The sequence below is a fragment of the Candoia aspera genome, chromosome 3 (genome assembly GCF_035149785.1).
Source record: "Candoia aspera isolate rCanAsp1 chromosome 3, rCanAsp1.hap2, whole genome shotgun sequence".
Lineage (NCBI taxonomy): Eukaryota > Metazoa > Chordata > Lepidosauria > Squamata > Boidae > Candoia > Candoia aspera.
In genome coordinates this window covers 42,501,535-42,522,909 of record NC_086155.1, presented here as the reverse complement: position 1 = coordinate 42,522,909, position 21,375 = coordinate 42,501,535, and the positions used below count along the sequence as shown (strand labels likewise).

The 21,375-nt window shown below is 36.4% G+C and overlaps 1 protein-coding gene across 1 annotated transcript in view; it reads right to left on the bottom strand.

Annotated features, from left to right (window-relative positions):
* Positions 1–21,375, bottom strand: part of PLXNA2 (plexin A2) — a 483,155-nt gene that overhangs the window by 14,617 nt on the left and 447,163 nt on the right. The window contains exons 22-28 of the mRNA XM_063297455.1: positions 20,956–21,022; positions 20,250–20,396; positions 19,368–19,527; positions 18,189–18,292; positions 6,865–6,964; positions 1,687–1,877; positions 864–1,033 (exon numbers count right to left, since the gene is read on the bottom strand). Of these exons, the coding sequence (XP_063153525.1) occupies positions 864–1,033; positions 1,687–1,877; positions 6,865–6,964; positions 18,189–18,292; positions 19,368–19,527; positions 20,250–20,396; positions 20,956–21,022 (939 nt within the window). The remainder of the gene's footprint in view (positions 1–863; positions 1,034–1,686; positions 1,878–6,864; positions 6,965–18,188; positions 18,293–19,367; positions 19,528–20,249; positions 20,397–20,955; positions 21,023–21,375) is intronic.

The window sequence follows — 21,375 nt, the reverse complement described above, 5'->3', positions numbered from 1 at the left end:
AGATCAATTTAAGGAAAGAAAGGAAAGCAACATAGGATTAGGGTTAGGGTTAAAGCATAACAAAAGGACATGGATGTTTCAGGAGTCCTAGAATAATTTGAAGATATATTAGGGAGAATGATGAAATACTGGTGAACTAAACAAAACATATTAATGCTAGTTCTCAAATGAAATACAAGTTATCACTTTCATTTGAGAGCTATCATATTTTATTTTGTATAGAGTAAAGATAATAAAGAATCAAAACTTCCTGATATATTAATCTTGAGAAAACAAGCTATAAGAAGTTACGGGATGAGTTTAGGAAGACTTGTTTTGAATTATAGAAATATTATTTTGACCACAAGGACTTCAATAAACAATCCATTATTTCAGTTCTTCTGAGCTCTCCATAAAGCAGTCATCATGTAGGACCTGGATATTTAGACGACCATCTTCTCCAACTGGTTCTGCTTATCCAATAAGACCTTACAGAAGTGTCTCACTTCAGGTATATTCATTTAGAGACTGCCATCTTCAGGGGCCTCAGAGGTGGGCCTTTTCAACTGCTGCCCCCTCCCCCATTTGGAATAGAATTCTGGACAAGCTGTACCCTGATAGAGTGGAAAGTCCATCAGAATCTGGCTTTTTCATTAGTCTTTGATGGTGGCAGTGTTGTGAACTGCTCCCTCCTGTAATATGGAGCTTCATTAATGCAGAATTATATTGATTTACAGTGCTGTATTTTTGTATTATATTATTATGTGTGTTTTAGACTTTGTATTTTTAACCTTATTTATGTACATATGCTGCTCAGGGACAGTTTTGATTTGAGAAATATATAATCCATAAGTAAGTAAGTAAGTAAATTGTGTCCCTCTCACCAGTTGCTCTTCCAGGTATGCCTCACATCAGTATCATGGATGCCATGCTTATCTGCTTGCTCATCTAGGAAATCAAACATATATTTGATAGCCAGTGGGAGAGCGCTGCCTCGATGCACAGTACTGAACAAAGTCTCAAACAGGTCATCCACAAACTTCTGCAGCGTACCCTGATGGAAGTAGAGACCAAAGTATGAGGATATTGTACCATAAACAATCAGCTGATGCAAAACAGCATTGCCATTTGCAGAGTTGCTCCCATTAATTTATATCCCTGGATGTGAGGTGTAGCAGGTTAACATGTTGTGTGATGGGGGGAAGGAACCATTGCCTATGTAACATGAGATAGTATCTCTCTCTTCTTAGGATGAAGACAGTTCAGGGAAAAAACAACTTTTGTCTGTTCTACTTAGCTTCTACTATACATTCACTTGTGGGGTTGGTTTATAATTGTTTTATTGTTAACTTGAGAAAGCCAGTTTAGTGTAGTGGTTAAGGTATCAGGATAGAAACTGTGAGTTCTAGTCCTGCCTTAGACACAGGGCCAGCTGGGTGACCTTGGGCCAGTCACTCTCTCTCAGCCCTAGGAAGCAGGCAATGGCAAACCACTTCCAAAAAACCTTGCCAAGAAAACTGCAGGGACTTGTCCAGGCAGTTTCCGAGAAATGGGCACGATTGAACAGATAAAAAAAAAATTGTTAACTTAAACATTGTTTTTATTATTTATATGCAAAAAGACAAAATCAGCATGACAGTATGTGCCCTAATATTTACCACTTTCAGCACATGGAAAGGAGGTACAGGATATAAGACTTGGAATTACCTTTGTAGCTAGCAGCCGTGTCAAGTAGATCTCTGATACCATCTTACTTCCCCGATCACCTTCCTTCTGGTCACCATGGTCATGGTTTTTGACTAAATGCCAGACTTTCACTCCACTCTCTAGGTCAGGAGTAATCATGGGTGCCCTCGAACGAAGACTATCTGGGCTACCTGTGTACCGAAATGTGGAATCTGGGAAGAATGAAAAAGAGGATGGAAAGGCACAAAGGAAGACAGGGTTGGTTATATTTTGGGTTTTGCCATAGTGCTCTAACAGTGAATGCAACTTCAGTTTTTAAGGAAAGAAATTACTATCAAATCACAGTATTTCAGAAAGCTAAACCAGTGTTTAGAACATGGAGGCTGTTTTCCCTCTCACAAATGAGCCTGCAAAGTGAAAGTGATTAAAATCTGTTCAAGTTGTAACTTCAGGAAAACTTGCAAAAACTTGCCATATGGTGCCACAATTTTTCCAGCCAAAAACAAAATAACAACAATTTTTTTTAGTAAAAATAGAAATATTTTTTTAATGTTTTATTATGCATTTGATCTTCTGGAGTCATTCTTGATGCATAGAACAGAGGTTATCTTCCACAGAAAACTAAAACCAAAAATTTCTGACCTGTAGCAATCTTGGCTACTATACTTGACAATATGTAGTAGATGCATCAACTTACAGGGCATATTGTCCATGAAATGCCTTGCCATGTGAAAAATCTGGGATAGTTAAGGCTATCAAATATATATTACACCTGTTTGATCTTTTTTTCATTTTCGAGCAAATGTTTCTTTCACTGTGACCAAATTAATCTGGTTTCCTAATTTTCCACTCTCCTTTTTGGTGACAGTAGGACTAAGGGGATCCCCATAAATTAATAGGAGAATGAGTGAATCATTACATTTTTTTCCAAAGAGGTGAGAGCACTGAATCTTTCTATTTAAAAATGAAACTTTGCACCAATACGTAATGCAAATGTAGACAGTAATTGCGCACGTTTGCTTGATGTCATCTGTGCAATCAGAAGTATCAATATCAACATTCACAACAACTGAATAGTCACATGTGTGCAAATGCTCTTTAACTTCTGACTCTGAACAGTTAAATACAAATCCTGCTTTACAACTATTTTGTGTCCTCAAAATAAAAATCTTTGCTTGCTATTTTTAGAGAATACACCTCCAGTTTAGAAAATGTTGTCTTTAGTGCTTTGAAAGAAATGCTTTACAAATTAGAGGAACAAGAATGGAGGCTGTTTTCCCTCTCACAAATGAGCCTGCAAAGTGAAAGTGATTAAAATCTGTTCAAGTTGTAACTTCAGGAAAACTTGCAAAAACTTGCCAGCTATATGGTGCCATAATATTTCCAGCCAAAAACAAAATAACAACAACCACATTTTTTTTTTTTTAGTAAAAATAGACAAATGAACAAAATAACCAAATATCAATTCTCAAATGTTATACTAATTTCAGTTTCAGATTTTTAGTGATTATATTTCCCATTATTTGAATTGCTTTTTTTAAAATATTTTTTTAACATCAGAACATTACCAAATATATATGATAGGGAATAGTTTAAATATTCTAGCACTTCTGACATGACAGTTACCTCACACAACAAAGAGATAAAGTTTCATGCATAAAAAAATAAGAATAAACTTTCATTCTGATACACATACACATATACTCACATACATAAATATATATAAGCACACACACAAACTGAATATGCAACCTATTTTAATTGCCATAATTTACAACTAATGCTAAAGCATAATATAGTGTTATAAAAATGATACAGAAAGATTTAGACTTGTATGCTTCCTCTCTTCCTTCTGCATGATCATGAGAAGACAACGTTCTGCTCCTCGAATTAATCACAGATAAACACTAAGCAAAGCCCAATTTTGTAAACTATGATGTCAGATTAAGCATGTTTTTTTGGGTTGAGATGATGACCTAGCAAGCTATCATTATTCCAGAATGAAACCAAAATATATTTGCAAATGCAAAAAAACTTGAAGTGGTCCTACTGAAATGTTTGTTTTGTAAACTTAGCATTTCAGTATCAGAGATAAAATCAGAGAACTTGTATATTTAATTCACCATCCACTGCAGCAGGTTGGAAATTTTAAAAACAAGCATGAGCAACTCAGGGTAACAGTAAACATTTACTATGCACATATGGCAGTTATTATTTATTTATTTATTTATTTATTTATTTATTTATTTATTTATTTGTAGATTTATTTATAGATTTATTCACCGCCCATCTCCCCCTCATGGGGGACTCTGGGCGGTTTACAATAAAATGCAGTTAAAACTTAAAACCATTTCAGTACAACAATACAATAAAATAAGAATACAGTAAAAAAGTTCCTTTGTTTTATTTAAAAGTGCAGGAATTCAGAGTGGGATATGTGATCCTGATCCAGTCCACATCCCCTCCATAACTGTGATTTGTATAGGAAAAAGGGTCTTCTTTTTTCAGATGTGAATTGCAGGTGTTTCTTTTTTGCTAGAGTTACAGACATAGTATATTAGGGGAGTGCCATAAATACATGTACCTGGACCACAGCAAGGTCTTTGATTAAAACTCTTATGAAATTCCCCTTAATAAAATGATGAAATATGAGCTAGATAATACTACTGTTAGACAGATTCACAGTTGGCTGAATGACCATACCCAATGAGTGCTCATTAATAGCTTCACTAGGAGGGAAGTATTAAATGGAGTACTACAGGGAATTAAGGGGATACTTTTCAAGTTTGCTGATGATACAAGCTTGGGTGGGTGGGTGGGTGGGAGTTGTTTATTCGTTTAGTCGCTTCTGACTCTTTGTAACTTCATGGACCAGCCCACGCCAGAGCTTCCTGTCGGTCGTCAACACCCCCAGCTCCCCCAGGGACGAGTCCGTCACCTCTAGAATATCATCCATCCACCTTGCCCTTGGTCGGCCCCTCTTCCTTTTGCCCTCCACTCTCCCTAGCATCAGCATCTTCTCCAGGGTGTCCTGTCTTCTCATTATGTGGCCAAAGTATTTCAGTTTTGCCTTTAATATCATTCCCTCAAGTGAGCAGTCTGGCTTTATTTCCTGGAGGATGGACTGGTTTGATCTTCTTGCAGTCCAAGGCACTCTCAGAATTTTCCTCCAACACCACAGTTCCAAAGCATCTATCTTCCTTCGCTCAGCCTTCCTTATGGTCCAGCTCTCGCAGCCATATGTTACTACTGGGAATACCATTGCTTTAACTATGCGGACCTTTGTTGTCAGTGTGATGTCTCTGTCAGCAGAGACAGCTTCTAAAAAGGCAAGTATTATCTTGGGCTGCATCAACAGGAGATGCAGGTAATGGGAATTAATTTTTCCACTCTCATCTGCCCTGGTCAGATCACATTTGGAATACTGTGTCCAGTTCTGGGTACCACGTTTCCCAAAGGAAAGTAACAAACTGGAACAAGTTCAGAGGAGAGTTATCAAGATGTTGAGGGGTCTGGAAACCAAGCCCTATGAGGACTGGCTAAAGCAGTGTTTCTCAACCTTGGCAACTTTAAGATATAACTTCAACTCCCAGAATTCAATTCAATTCTGGGAGTTGAAGTCCACACATCTTAAAGTTGCCAAGGTTGACAAACACAGCTAAATAATGGATATGTTTAGCTTGCAGAAGAGATGACTAAAGAGAAATACAATAGCAATCTTCAAATACCTGAAGGGTTTTCACATAGAAGAAAAAATGACATTTTGTATTGCCACAGACAGCAGGATCAGAACCAAATGGTTAAAACTATAAGAAAGTAGATTCAGGCTAGATGTCAGGAGCTGTCAACTGATGGAATAGTCCTCCTCACTTATTTTTGAGTGAGGAAAAATAATATCTCTGTGCACTTAACATATTCCTTGTTTGATAATGACAATTTCAGGAGAAATTGCTCCAGGTCAGTGTTTCTGATATATGCACAGAAGGTATCAGTGGGTTTTCCCACTTCATAAACACAGACATAGTTTATAATTCAGGTAAGAGGTAGACGCAACTACTGTAAGTGAAACATTCCTTGTGTGCACTGATTGTTCAGTGCACACAAGGAATGCATATGATGTTTTGGATGTTCAGTGGTTTAAAAAAGTGCCTCCCTGCATATATTTAAAAAGGTATATTTCACAAGGCTCCAATAAAATGCTAATAAACCTGCTAGCTACTTGACACTGGGCACAATGATCAGATTAGGCCATTAATTTGAGAGTAACATAGTTAGAACTTTTACAAAGAAGAGAAGGAACAGTTTTGGATGGAAATAGAAAATTGTGTATCTACATGCCTGCAAGAAGACTTGCTGCTTCCCTGCAGTGACCTAAATGGACATTTCAGATGTGTGCAGGAAGGCTACAATTGTCACAGTGGCAAATCTCTTTATTATAGAAATTTATTAAATCTCATAAAAATATAAATATAAATCAATAAATTAATAAGGTATGTGTAATTATGATGGACAACACTTCCACCATCCAGGTCAATGGTGAAGATATAGTGAAGACAAACTCCTTCCATTACTTAGGATCCCATATGCAAAGTGATGGTGGCATTAATGAGTTCATGCGCATGAGGGTGAATGCAACATAGCTGTAGTGGAAGGAGATCACTGGAGTGCTCTGTGATAGGCATATGCCAATTCACCTAAAGTTAAAAGTCTATAAAATGATGGTCTGCCCAGTAGCATTGCATGGCGCTGAGTGCTGGCCAAGCACTAAAAGTGTTGAGCTCCCTTTACATGCCATGGAGATGCACATGCTCCATTGGTCATTAGGCATTTCCCTTCTTGACCATGTCAGCAATGATACAGTCCAGCAGCAGATGGGCATTGCACCAATAACAAAGAAAATGCAGGAAAAACACCTACAGTGGTATGGCCATGTTTTACGAGCAGCAGCCCACACCATCGCCTGCACCACCAACTACTTTAACATCGATGGCAAATGCACATGTGGAAGACTGAAACAAAGGTGGCAGGACACAATCAACATGGACATGAAAATCATCCAGTTGGACCTGTTTGCTGCATTTGATCGCATGAAATGGTGTTCGTTGATCCAAAAAGCAGACCCTGCACCTGCAGGAAAACGCTAGTATGAAGAAGATAGTTAGAACCTTTCTAATTAAAACAAGCAACTTTCAGCCTTACCATATCTGCTAATTGAGGTCCGCGATATGCTGGCAGAAGCAGGAATATTATAAGAAGATGTCTGTTTAGGAACAAGGGCAACCACAGAGCGATCAGAGACCTGGTAGAGGGGAAAAAAAAGCATGTAAGCAGACAGAACATTGCAAGGAAATGCTGTACTAAAACATATTCATATTGTACTGTTAGCTGAAAATGATGAAAGTTATAAATCTTATAATGAAGTGTTGGCAGGAACATATGGAATGCCATGAAGTGTCAGAAGAGTAAAGAAAATGAAGGGTATATTTCCCTCCTGGCCTGTTCTGTCCCTGAAGAAAAGAGCTGAGAAATGAAAAGACATATTGAAGGCATTCTCTGTCATTTTGATTTAGGATTATATTTGATCCAATAAAAACAGAGATTCCTAAGAATTGTAGCAACCCAATTAAAGCAATAACACACTGGGAATAAAGCAGCTATAGTAATGTTATGGACCATAAAACATTCCTATTAAATCATTTTTTTAGTTTAGCTATTTTTATGAACTTTTGAAGTTTGATTTATAGAGGAACAAGTAATAAAATCATCTTTGGGGATCTTAAATGACCACTCCAACAACTGCACCCCCCCCCAAAGGGTGATGAGGATAAATCTGGGGAAATCAAATTATAAATGCATATTAATACTGATAATAAGATTTTGTTAAAGCAAGTCTTACTGGTAATCTTCAATTTTACCCACCCTATAACTGTAAGAGACACGACGCTTGTAACTAATCTTTATCAACAGACCTTATGTCTCTAAATTATGTATTAATAATCTCAGAGTAAATGCATTGCAGAAAATAAAATGGCAAAGTTTGGCTGAAACTGGGTGCTTATTTATTCAAGCTATCCAATTAGCCATCCAAATCATAAACAAACCATTTATTTTTGAGCCTGATCTAGTAACTTTATGCATACAGATAATTCTGTAAGTTCATTTCTTGAAGTCAATAACACAAGGAAAGATGTTCCTACTTTGTGGGATCAGATCAGAACACTAATTTTTGTGAAGAGACACACAGATTCTATTTTTATTTTTAATGAGAGATATCTATGACATATATTTGAAGGTGATATGAATATCCACTAGAGATGAAAATTGGTTTTTAGGATTCATGTAATTTGTATTGATATGGTGGCTGGTTTTTGTACTTATTTAGTTTACATCCTCCCTATCTATTAAAATTAGCACTCAGGTGGTACAGTTGTAGGCCAAAACATCTGAAGGGCATTGGGTTGCTTGTCCTCTATCAAAAGCTTTTTACATGGCCTGCTCTTATTAGGTAACAAAGATAACAGTTCCTAACAAATAACATTTTATCATAAACTTGATTGATAAATAAATAAATAAATAAATAAATAAATTTCTGTGAGATTTTGGAGGTTTCCTTTGGGTTCGTTTGCTATTGGGAAATATAGTAGAGGAGTAGCACAGCCATAATTCCCCCCACCCCCCTGCTGGGGCTTCAAACCTTTAGGACCAACTCCTATGGAAGGAGTAATGAATTTTATAGTAGGAAAAGTATAAACATTTTTACTGTACTCATAAATAAAGTTGCTGTGACTTCTGGGGAAGCAATGGCAGACTGAAGATGGCTCTGTTGAGAGTGGAGCCAATGACCACGGTGGAACAAGGAGCCGGTGAATGGACCGGCTTCTTGGAATTCTTCTCTGGACAAGGAGAGGACTCGGGATCACCCCCCCCCACAAGGAGACAGTAGTCTCTGGCAGGTTTAGAGCTCTAGGAGCCAAGGGATCACCATCTTTGCCCAAGCCATTTTTGATGCCTTCAAAAGGACATTGGGTTTGCATACATCCTTTCTTAATCACCTCTGGAAATTGCTGGTTAAGTTTTTTGGGTATTAAGAAACTTCAGAATGGCATGTTTTATTACACTGGGTGAGTTTACTTCAATTCTTAGTGAGAGAAGTTTTATGCAAGTTTAAAGACTTAAAAATTATTATTTTGGAATAAACAGCAAGAGTGATTAGAACATAGATTTTGGAAAGTTATAAATGGACTAAGGGGCCAGATGGATTTGAAATAAGATTTTGAAATTAATTACAAGAATTCTTCCTGTGGGTTGTTTAGAATTCTATACTATAAGAAATATATGAAGATTTTGAAATTCAGTATAAGAAACCTTCCCGTGGGAAACTGCTGTTGATTAGAAAAAAAAATGTTAAGATGGGACTTTGAAGTTTGGACACTAGAGGGAACCTGAAAGAACTAAACATAATAATTAAAGGAGAAGAGACACACTAATACAGAATTGAGAAAAAATATTCTAGCTTTGGAAGAATTCAAGGATATTTGGGAACAATGCACTCTGAAATTACTCTTAAGATTGTCTGCTATTATAAAAATGGATTTAAAAGAGGTTATAGAAGAGAAACAGGTTTTACTGGACCAGACTGAGATTGAGGCTGATTCATATGTGGATTACAGGAATGATATGGAAAAAGATGTTACACTGGATTTACAAATGTCTTAATAATTAAAGGGGAGATACAAATAACAAACCAGAAGAGTTACTTGGATAATTTTCTTATTCTGGATTTACAAAAGAGACAAAGTTTTGAAGGATGTTCTGAGAAGAGACAGAGAGAACATGAAAAGAAATCAAGTTCTGGGACACTATTTAAAGGGATTAAAGATCAAGACTGTTAAAAGCAAAGAGAAGGAATACAAGTTGGTTTATCTGATCAAGACTAAAATATATATGTAGTTGTTTCTGGTAACCCTTAATGGATTTTTGTTGACCAGGACCAAATGATGAGGCTTTAAAGATTTGTTTACAGACAAGAGATATGTGAAGAAGAGATCTTTTGATGCATTTTCAGACCTGATGTTACTGTGTTAAAAGTAAAGAAAAGGAATATAAAGTTGGTTTATTTGATTAAGTTTAAGATACATATGTTATTTCTGGTAACTTTTAATGGACTTTCGCTGATTAGGACTGAATGATGATGCTTCAAGAATTTGTTTAGAGATAAGAGACGAGACATGAGAAGAAGAGATATTTCGTATTATTATTATTATTATTATTTTCTATCCCGCCTTTATTATTTTTATAAATAACTCAAGGTGGCAAACATACCAAATACTCCTTCCTCCTCCTATTTTTCCCACAACAGCAACCCTGTGAGGTGAGTTCGGCTGAGAGAGAGTGACTGGCCCAGGGTCACCCAGCCGGCTTTCATGCCTAAGGCAGGACTGGAACTCTCAGTCTCCTAGTTTCTAGTCCAGAGCCTTAATTACTATCAGAGAAGGTTATTTAAATTGTTTGTACTTGTCATGATGAAGGGGGAAGTAATTCCTTTATATATCTTTTTTGTTTTTCTTTATATTCTCTCTCTCTCTCTCCCTCCATATATCTCAATACACACACACACACACACACACACACACACACACACAGTGTCTCTCTGTGTGTGTGTGTGTGTATATATCTTAAATTTTTTGCACTTAGTTTTATTTTTAGTCTTTTATATATTTCTTTCTATTAGTTTTTTATCTTTGTATCTCTAAACTTTAATAAAAAATATTATTAAAAAATAAGTTGCTGTTAGAATGTCACACTTACTTGCTATATTACTGCAAATAATGCAGTGTGCAAGAATGCTTTATATTATTTTAGATAATTTCTCTCTGCAATAAATATATGTGATCTTTATTTCCAGGGATGTTATGAAAGATCATAGGATAATGAGTTTAAAATGCTATACTAATGGTTAGCATTATTAAGGAATGAGGAAAAAGTTCTTTCAGTGATAATTCCTAGTTCAGATCAACAGCTAACTGGTAAATAAAGGACTTCAGCATTTTTAAAAATTCCAAATATCAATATCAACTTTTAACAAATGCAGGATGTTGTTAGCTGCTAATTTAATTTAATTTCTAGCAGCTGGATTATAAAAGGCAGTTTACAAACTAAAAGTCGCTCCCAAACCTCTGGGTTTGTATGGATGTGGTTATGGTTATTTTAAAGCTGGAATAATCCAGAAGAAATGAATTCTAAACATACATACATTCATTACTCTACCAATTAAACAGAACTGGACTAATATTTCAAATTTTAAGTTTCTAGCATCAAATTTCTAATTTTTTTGGCATCAACATTGGCATTTTTCAAGCTTTCCTTCCAGAATTAGATTTGGAAGAAAATTCAAAATATTTGCATGTTTAAATGAGTTATTCTAATTTACATACTGGAAAGTTACATATGAGAATCGATGTGCTATAAAATTATATACACACTACTTAGAGAAAATTGTATTTTGAAATATATGCACATTTTCGTTTGGCAACCCCCCCCCCCCCGATTGATGCAGAAACTACATAGAATGGACTTATGCCTGAATTCATTCCCAGCTGACACAGAACTGAACTGACTGATTTGTCTAATCCTTTATAGGATGCTACTTCCTGTTAACTAAAATAACTTCTGAAGTAAAACACATGATATTTTTTTTTTCATACACATTTATGTTTAGTTAAACTGTAAAGGTGATTGATTCTTTTTTCTTGATCTACAGAGCAATGAATATTTATATTTAATGGGACAAATAAAAAATATGAGATGGTCAATCTGGCTTATAATCAAGTGGCTCCTAACCTGAGACAGGTAAACATTGTAACATACTGACAGGAGTAGTTAAAATATTGCTTCCTAACCATTCTGTTTCTTCAGATATTATGATTGCAAGCCAGAAGGGCTTTATGGGTTTAAACCAGTACTTTAAATTGGACTGGAAATGAATTTTGAACTGGTAAAAAATAATAAGAAACTGGCATATTACCCTGTTTCAGTCAGCATTCTTGCCACAGTATTTTGTACTACCTGAAACGTCTGAACTGTCTTCAACGGCAGGCTGACAGTACATGAGATGTTGTGTAAACCTCTATGAGAAGTTACCAGGGCACAGATCATCTCTATTCTAGTATGACTGTAGCTGGCACACCAGCCTAAACTGGCAAAAGGACTTTTGCATCACGGAGGCCACTTATGCTTCTAATGACAAGGATGGATCAAGATTCATCCTCAAAGTACAACCTTGACTCTTTGGGAGAATGCAACCATATTCAGAACTTGATTAACCTGGATATCACCACAGCACCACAGCTAGGCACTGCTTCAGCAATTCTACTATCTCGTGTGAATCCAATGAAATGGAGAGACAGAGTTAAGTGTCAGCATAGTGATGACATTTTATTCTAAATCTGTGAATGATTTCACTCAATGTCCTTATTAGATACTGAAACCATGGAGGATAAAATGGAACTCAGCGGACCCACACAGTGCAAAAGCCAAGAAGTCATGCAGAAATCCCCCAGCATCTCCTTCTGGAGTTGGCCAACCAGATATAAATGGAACAGTTTCAAAGCTGAAGCAGTGATGAGCTTTCAGGCTGAATGGCCATAGTCTAGATTTTGTTCTTGTTCTGACTTTTCAAAGCTATTTCTACCCACATTTAACTTAGAAAACCTCTCCAGAATGATACCATGGTTGATGGTATTGAAATCTTTCAAAAGATCCATGAAAACCCACAGAGTTGCCTTTTCTGTCTCCCTGGAATCTATTGGGTTCATCAGCTTCCTGGTCAGAATGTCCCCCACACTTCAGAGAGGAATTATCTGCAAACTCAGATCTTGTATTAAATCTTGCTCCTGCAACACAGACTCAAATATAGGGATATCATTTTATGCTTAGTTATATTATGCTGTGCCTCTGGTTTCAAGGGGCAAAGTTACATGCCTGAATAAAACATTATAGCTTATCCCCTGATCCTGAAAATCAAAAGCATAACAGAAAACCAAAAGGATGGGTATAGGGTGTAGAGAGTCAGGAAGATGACCTTGAGGGAAATAGGCAAGAACTGTTATGTACACAAAAGAGGCTGAAATTTTAATTAAGTCCTGGGAAGGAAGATAATATTTGGAAGAGACTCAGGCAGGCTTCTCCCTGAGGGAGTTATCCAAAGTGCAGGAGGGGATTTGCATTCAGGTTTGCAAGATTCTGTTATTATAGACTATCTAAATAAAGTACAGTTTTAATTTTCCTGTGGAGCTGGTTCCCTGATCTGGTCTACCTTGTAGGGCTGACACAGGGCTAAAGAAGAAAACTGCTATCTGAAAAGCTGTATATTTTGTGTGTCTATGAGATGGAGGGGGAGAAGTACATGGGCTTTTCTGTTCTAAGCATGCATATATTTTTATTGTTTCATACACTTCCATGATGCTAAACTAAAGATTCAAAAGCTGACCTCCATAAAGTGTGAATCTATTTTAGGTGTTATTGTGTATCATAGTACTGTTTTTAGAATGAGCTACAGCTAGCAACTGAGCAAAAATGGATACAACACACTTTTAGACACAGCTACTATCTCAGACTGTATACATGGTCCTTCTAAGAAAAAGTATCCCTTGGTTACAAATAATCACTAGATGGAAGTTCTAGGGCCCTTATTAATTACAGTAAAACAAATTATCTTGGCTGAGCATTAGATAACAAACATCAGCATTTATTATATTATTTTGAAGTTCTGTACTTCGGATAACTCATTTTTAAAATCACTAATAACTTGTGACTATTGTGTTTTAAAGTGTCACTTTGATAAGATTTCTATTTCAGAAAAGCTAGGTGCTCCCTACAGCTTAAACAACGTTGAGTTGAGCTGATAAATGATCTGGTATATGTTAAGAATGGATTGTTCACATTTAGCGGCAAATTATTTCTTTTTCATTCTCATGAAATGGAAACAGCTATTACTGTCAGCTGGGGCAACAGTCTGATTAATGTAAAGGGCAAACCAGGAGCACAGGAAAATACTAGCATCTCTGCAATACATGCTTTAGGCAACTAGTACTAAATAGATGCCTCTGCATATCTTGGTCCAGCATTTTGTTTCTCACAGCAGTCAACCACATCCCTCTGGGGTGCTCTCAAATAGGAGATGGAGTCGTATCCATTTTCTGCCATTGCCTGCCTGCAAGTGGAATTTGGAGGTAGGATGTTCCTAATCTAGAGATAACCTTGAGTCTCCAAGATTAATAAGTCTTGGGAGGCTGACCTCTATGAATTTATCCAATCTTCCTGTAAAGCCATCTGAGCTAGTGGCCATCATCATATCATATCTTGCAGTAATAAATTCCAGAGTTAGTTATGTACTGTGTGAAGAGGTATTTTCATTTATCTGTTCTTAATCTGTTCTTGATCTCCTACCAATTGGCTTTGTTGGATGACCCCTGGTTCTACTGATTTGCGTGGGAAAAAACTTCTCCCTGCCCACTTTCTCCATAGCAGACATGCTTTATACCTCTCAATCATGTTCCCCTGAAGTCATTTTTTTCCAATCCCTTTCATTCAAGCCTTTTCTTTTAAGGAAAGTGTTCCCCATCATTTTGGTTGCATCTTCTGCACTTTTTGTAGCTCTATTATATTCCTTTTCAAATACAGTAGCTAAAATTGAAGACAGTATTATAGAGGTGAAAGTAACATAAGGGCATTACAATGTTGGCAGTTTTATTTTCAATGGTTTCCTAATGTTTCCTAGCACAGATTTTATCTTTTCAAAGCCATCACCCACTAGGGTGACATCTCCACTGAATTATTCACTACAGCTCCAGTGTGGCATAACATTTAAGGTGTTGAATTATCCTCACCATGGAAAATCACTGGATGACTTTGGGCTAGTGAATTGGATCTTAGTCCAATTCTATGTCACAAGTAAAATGAAGGGAGATTCCTATGTAAGCTTGGAAAAAAGGTGGGATATACAGTATATCTAAAATATATCTTTTTCCTGGTTAGTTTACAGTCAACCCAGATCCCATCAGCATATATATATGAAATTAGGCTTCTGTGCCAATGTGGATCATGTTGCACATTAAATTGAACTGCATGTGTCATATTCACAGTTTAGAGAGATCCACCTGGAGCTTTTCATAATCACATTTGATTTTTATCACTCCAGATAGCTTGGTATCATTTAACCAGCTCACTGCTTACCCTTATTTCAAGGATGTTTATGAACAAGTTAAAAAGCATCGTCCCAGTGCAGATCCTAGAGAGACTCCACTTCTTCTTCCCATTAAGAAAATTGTTCATTTATTACTACCCTTTGCTTTCTGTTTCTTAATCAGTTAGCAATCCATAAAACGACAGGCAGGTCCTTTTACCCCATGACAGTTTAGTTTATTCAGTAGCCTTGGAAGAGGAGCTTTGTCAAAGACCTTTGGAAAGTTCAAGTATACAACATCAACAGGGTCAGCTCCATCTATGTCCCAGTTGACCCTCTCAGAAAGCTCTGAAAGATTGGTGAGGCAAGATTTATTTTTCATAATCCCTGCTGTATTCTATTACATGCTTAGTTTTCTTTGATTACTGTTTCTAATAATTTGCCTGGAGGAAACATTGAGATGACCCACTCAAGTCTTCCTGGGTCTCATTTTAAAACTTGATATTACATAAGGTACTTTTCAGGCCTCTTTCTTCTATTTTGTAGGGCAGATCTTCTTAACTAGATGGTTTTCCGTTTGAAAATAGTTATAGCATGATCAGTGATCTCCAACATCTAGTTCTTTCCTTAACCTTCAAATATTCCCACTTAGCTCAGTGATGAGCTCATCTTATTGCAGCAAGGGCTAAATCTACTTTCTGAGCTCTGTGTATTCTTTACTTCACCCTAATCAGTACCTGCAATTGAAAATTCATTACATTCTTCTGCCATACAATTCTTGCCTGCACAATGTGATTTGTGCATGTCACAACACTGAATCCTTGGGGAAATGGATTTATCAAACAATGAATTGCTAGGATTGCAAAGGTGGCCAGAAGTTGAGTAAGAAACTGACTCAGTTATTTGCTGACTGAATATAAATAAACTTGATGTGACATCAAGTGTTTCTGGGGGCCCACATATCCTTGTACTGGGCACAAAATTGACCAGAGAACAATAACAAAAGCTAAGTAAGAAAAATGCATCTTTCCTAAAATAGGAAAGGTGCTTAGGTTGAAGTATTAAGTGCAGGTTCTGCATAGGTCTCGTTTAACTTGGTTGAATGTGTTCTAAACAAAGTTGGTTAAGGACTGCAATGGATTTATATGATTTTTTTTATAACAGCAGAGTGATTTGCTTCATTGTACTTATGGTAAAATTCATGACAATGCATAAGAAAAATTCAGTAATCATTCATCTAATTGGATGACACAGATTTGACAATGTTGATTTTAAAAATTTATAACAGAGTACCATGCACTTGCCTGGACTTTCATATTATTTAATTTAAAAATCAGCACGACTATCACTTAACTGCTATGTAGATATGGATAATACATGTTTCTATTGAAAGAGGGATGTTGGCAACTTACTTGCTAACCCTGAAAATACAACTTTCCTGCCACATGCTACCTAGATGAATCCCAAAAAGCATAGTGATTTCAGAAGCCCAGTGCATTAGGAGAAATAGAGTTAAATAATTATGGGAATGAATAGGAATAGAACTATTGTAGTTCAGGACAAGTTTAACTTCACAACTGCTTTACATTTTTTTTAATCCTAGTTTTTTTCATGAGTAGGAAAACTTTGTCATATATGCATACAAGGTTCTTTATAGGGGAGGAGACTTATGTGGCTTCTGCTCCACCCTCCCCAATGTGTTCATGTATTGAGCATGAATGCCAGCAGAAAGAAAGCCTATATGCCGAACCCTGTGCAACGATGCAAATCAGAGAAAGTCTACATGTATAGAAGTCTACACATCAGTTTTTTCCTGTATTCATGCCTAACTGCCAGTCCCATTAGATAGACCAGACCAGGTAATCAACACCACAAGAAGGCTGTTTCAGCCCCTTTTGTCTAGACAACAGATTCTGCCTATCTCCATCAAAGTCATCTTTCTTACTCTACACACTAACGTACAGTCATTGTGTTTGGGATCAAAAGCAGCTGTACAACCTCAGAAGGAGGGTCAAGAGGACAATTTTACTCTTTGGTAATTTTGTTAAGATTTCTTCATGCTGGATCATGTGAGGGTCAAGAGGGCTTATGCTGTAGGTTAAAGGTGGCCAAATAACAATTCTGATGTTCAAATTCAATTACTTTATCTGGCAATTGAGATGTATTTTCTATCTTCCATGTGACTATTTATTCTTATGGTAGGTAAATAGATATCTCATGAGATAAGAGCTAAATTGAAAACATACATAACTTGACCTGGGAGCCCATACATAGTTATCAGTTTAACTAAAATTTCCTAAAGGACCAAATTGTAACTAAACTTTTCTTTTTAGAGGATACAACATCCAGAAGAATCAATAGATACATAGTATTTATGTTCAGGCAGAACTAATCATTTCCTAGGTATGATCTCCTGTATAACCAAGTTTGACAAAAATCACATATCCTCCCTGCATTAAATTCTAAACATATGGCTGAGCAACAGTCAATCTCCCACTCTTTTCTACCCTTAGAAAAGTTAGTAAATAGGAGACTAAATGGATATGAATAAAATGTTCACTCATAAAAATGATAACATAGTTAGAATTTCTGGTAGGGGCCATATCTACTCTTTGGAATGCTGTTCATCAAGGGTGACCACATGTGTACTCCAGACTTGAGCAAGAAGATGGGCCTGGCTGATATTCATACTGAGAAATTGGTGACATATCATCACTAGCCCATTTTGAGATGCCATAGTCATTGCTTGTTTAATCAGAAAGTCAGAATTTGTATGTTTGGCAAATGGGACTATTTCCAGAATGAACAGGTGAAATTCAGATCTTCGCAGTATGGAGACAGTGCGATATAAAACAAGCCAGTCTTCCTAAAATTAGATATAGTAAAGCTTTCTAGGTAAGTTAGTGGTAAATCAATTGCACATGCAGCTTGATAGCTTGAGATGTTTATTTTGACTGTTGCTTTCTCTTACTCCCACTGCAGTACTATGTTCCTCCTTTACAAGCTAGTCTTGCATTTTTGACAACTATCTGCATGGGCCTCTATGAACTTAGAGCTGGGAACTTCAGCTTATCTGCATATGTTGTCTGTCTTAGGAACATAGCTGGCATTTTTAATTTACTCAATTTTCAGCTCTGCTTGCTTCTGTGAGATGTGCATCAGGGCTGTTTTCCTTTTTAATACGTGAACATGCTGAACCATTCTGATTTATCATCTAAATATGCCTCTCACTGCCTGTCTTATTAGAAGAGATGCTGTAGAATTAGATTTCAGGCATTTTCCCCCACTTTGTCCACTCAGCTGATTTCTGTGGCCTGCATGCTAGGTTTAGTTTGCTTACCTGATAATGAATCAATGTGTTTAACCGCTTCCAGTCACCCTCAATCTTGGTTGTGATGTCTTCATCCTGAAGTACCACACGTGCTATTCGTCCTTGGCGCCACTCTGTAGAGAGAGTAACAGCAGACTCATGAATCAAATCAGAAGCCTAGAAATTGCAGTGGGAGGTGAAGAGTCTCAAAATGCTGATCTTTCAAAAAAAAAAAAAAGAAGAAGAATAAGAAATGACATTCAACAGCTGTTTACTCCTGCGCAACTGCAGTTGATGCTTGCCGGCTTCAAACAGATGGGACTGAGGAGACTGACCCCAATATTTCAGTAACACATTGCAGACGATCTGTTGCATTCTCCCATCTATACAGGGAACTTTCTAGGAGGATCTTGAAGAATTAGGTGGCATAAGAAGAGTCAGATACACATATACATTAATTACACTGCTCACAGCTGACTCTATTCTTGTCACATTTATTTATTTTATTATTCAAATTTTGTTACTGCCCATCTCCCACAAAAGAGGGACTCTGGGCTGTTGGGCATATTAAACACACTCTGGACATATTAAACACACAATCAGAATCATGTATTGTGGGCTGGGGAGGGTAAAACCTTACCTCTTCACTTTTCAATTCCAAAATTCACCCCACAATGTATTTTTTATTTTTAGTAGAAACTGTCCATTATTACCATCTGAGCTTATTCTTGTTTATATATATAAGATGAGGTAGATCAGACGACAAGGCTGGGGATTAGCTCTTTCCAATTGCTTCCAATCCACACTAAGACCTTGCATGTTTAGTTTAGAATAATATGAGGGTGTACCCTCTGCAATTATTCTCTTATGTTGTTTGAACCTGAATCAATCCAAAACTGATATATTTTGGAAGTAGTGAAAAAAGAAGAAACCAAGTCCACAGTGGCAGTAAACAGTATTAACACTGGACCATCCTTCAGTGATCCTACCCAAATAAGGACAACTACATTTTTTATCATACATAGAATATTTTTCCTACATATAGAATATGAATAAGTACAATATAACTATAACCAAATGCATAGTTCTATATGTATGCAATTTCTGTATGATTTTCTATGGCTTCCTTAAATATGGTGATCCCTTCATAGACAGAACCCAAACCCACTTATATATTTCTCTGCTATCACAAAACAAAGAGATATCTACCCAAGTCCATGTCAACAGCTCGTGGCCTTTGTGAGTATGGGACATTTTTATATACTGCATCAAGAATCTTCTCCTTGACTTGTGTGATAGTATCACAGTTCAGCACCTTCACAGGAATCTCAGGACTATTTTCATTATCAGGATTCACACAGTTCAAGATCTAAAAGAACAAAATAATTAAAATAGTAAGCTGAACTTGGAAAAACTAAGAAGAAACCATCTGCATTTAATCATAGAAATGTTCACCATAAGCTGGAAATATTTTACACTGTGTAGCTCCAACAAGAAAATCTAGAATGTTAAATTTAGTGTTTTTTACATAGGGAAAATAATCGCTTATTTCAGATAAAAGAGCTTTGATGTGGAAATAGGAAATAAACTTCACAAGACTTGCTAAATATATATACAGAAATACAGTAGGGTGTGCCTATATATTTTCCAAATATGGATAAAATTTGCTTATATGAAGTGAAATACACAATACTTTGGGATGTTAATTTCACCTTTTCAGCTATACATAGAAACAGTAAATAAAACCTATGAAACAGAAGCAAAAACTTTTGACAATTAGGAATGTTGGGTTTCACTATTGAAAGTAGAGGGCCTCAAAGTATAAGACCTGGTTTTGTTCATGGAGATGTCCAGGAAAACATTCCCTTCCTCATCTGTTTTAATGAAGCCTCTCTATTTTGATTTGTGCTCTAAACTGCCCAATATAATGTTTACTCATGAGAAAGATCTACTATCAGAGACTCTAAGAGGCACAATGTAGACTCTTGGCTTAATACATATCTGGATCCAGGGAATGAACACTTTGAATGTTTCACATGTTGATCAGCAGGTGATGCTAGCATAAGCTATTCAGAGAAGACACCAACTCACTAGTGTTTTGTACTCAATCTGCTGCCTGATCAGTTTGTCCTCACTCAGGGAATAACGTGCTTCCCCTGTAATAGCATCAATTGGGCCTTTCTCCATCTGTTGCTTGATGGCGCAGTACAACATGAAGAGTGGCTCTCCAGCACATTCCTGGTTCATAAAGAAGAGGAGAGGACTTCAATAAAGAAATAATTATTTAAGAAAAACTATCTAGATGTTAACATTGTTTTTCTTTAGGTTTTTCTTTTTTATAATCAAGCCATTCAGACAATTCACTTTTTCTTTTTTTGCTCCAAATGCAATATGGTTTAGATATAATATGCTAACTTCTTTTTTTTTTGTAGTATTCATTGACGACAAAGGAAGCATGGATTTTTAAAATCTTATCATTTATTCTGAAAATACATAATCCAATGAGGCGGTCTTATGTAGCTAAACCCATCTTATTGTTCAGTTCACTGAGCAAGCACTTGAGGAATGGCATGTCAAATACTCTGCTAGTAGTATACTCAATTTATTAATTAGTATTATTAGTAAAGCAACTAAAAAGCAACTTTAAAAATGAAACATTTATTGTTTTACATATCATTACTTCCAGCATCTGGGTTGGATTTCCATCATCCTCTTGAAAGATTAAATATAATCAACAAAACACAAAAAGTATGGAACAAATAAAATGGAAACAAGGTTAAAGCAGCTGGTTCTTTACCTTTAGGAACTTGTGGAGTAAGAAAGCAAACCAATTAGTCAACATCTTCTCAGCTACAGACTCCGTCCTGGGAAGAAATTAGAAATAGTTTTATTATAACTACCTGAAATGACAGGTATCTATTCTCTGCTCAGTAGTCCTACTCACTGCTCACTTTGGGAAAGAGATATTAAAAGATGAAAGTGATTGTACAATAATGGTCCTGACAGAACTAGCGTAACTTCTTCCTTGTGTAAGGAAAAAAAAAAAGATTGCCATATCTGCTGTCTCAGAATTTGTTTTCTTTTTGCTTTTAAATTGGTCAATACCTGTAATAGTTTGATTACTATTACTTACTGCCAAGGGTCCTTCCTTTCTATGTATATCTACGATGGGATGCTGGAGACCAATTTCAAATGGGGATGCACTTCCTTTTATTTT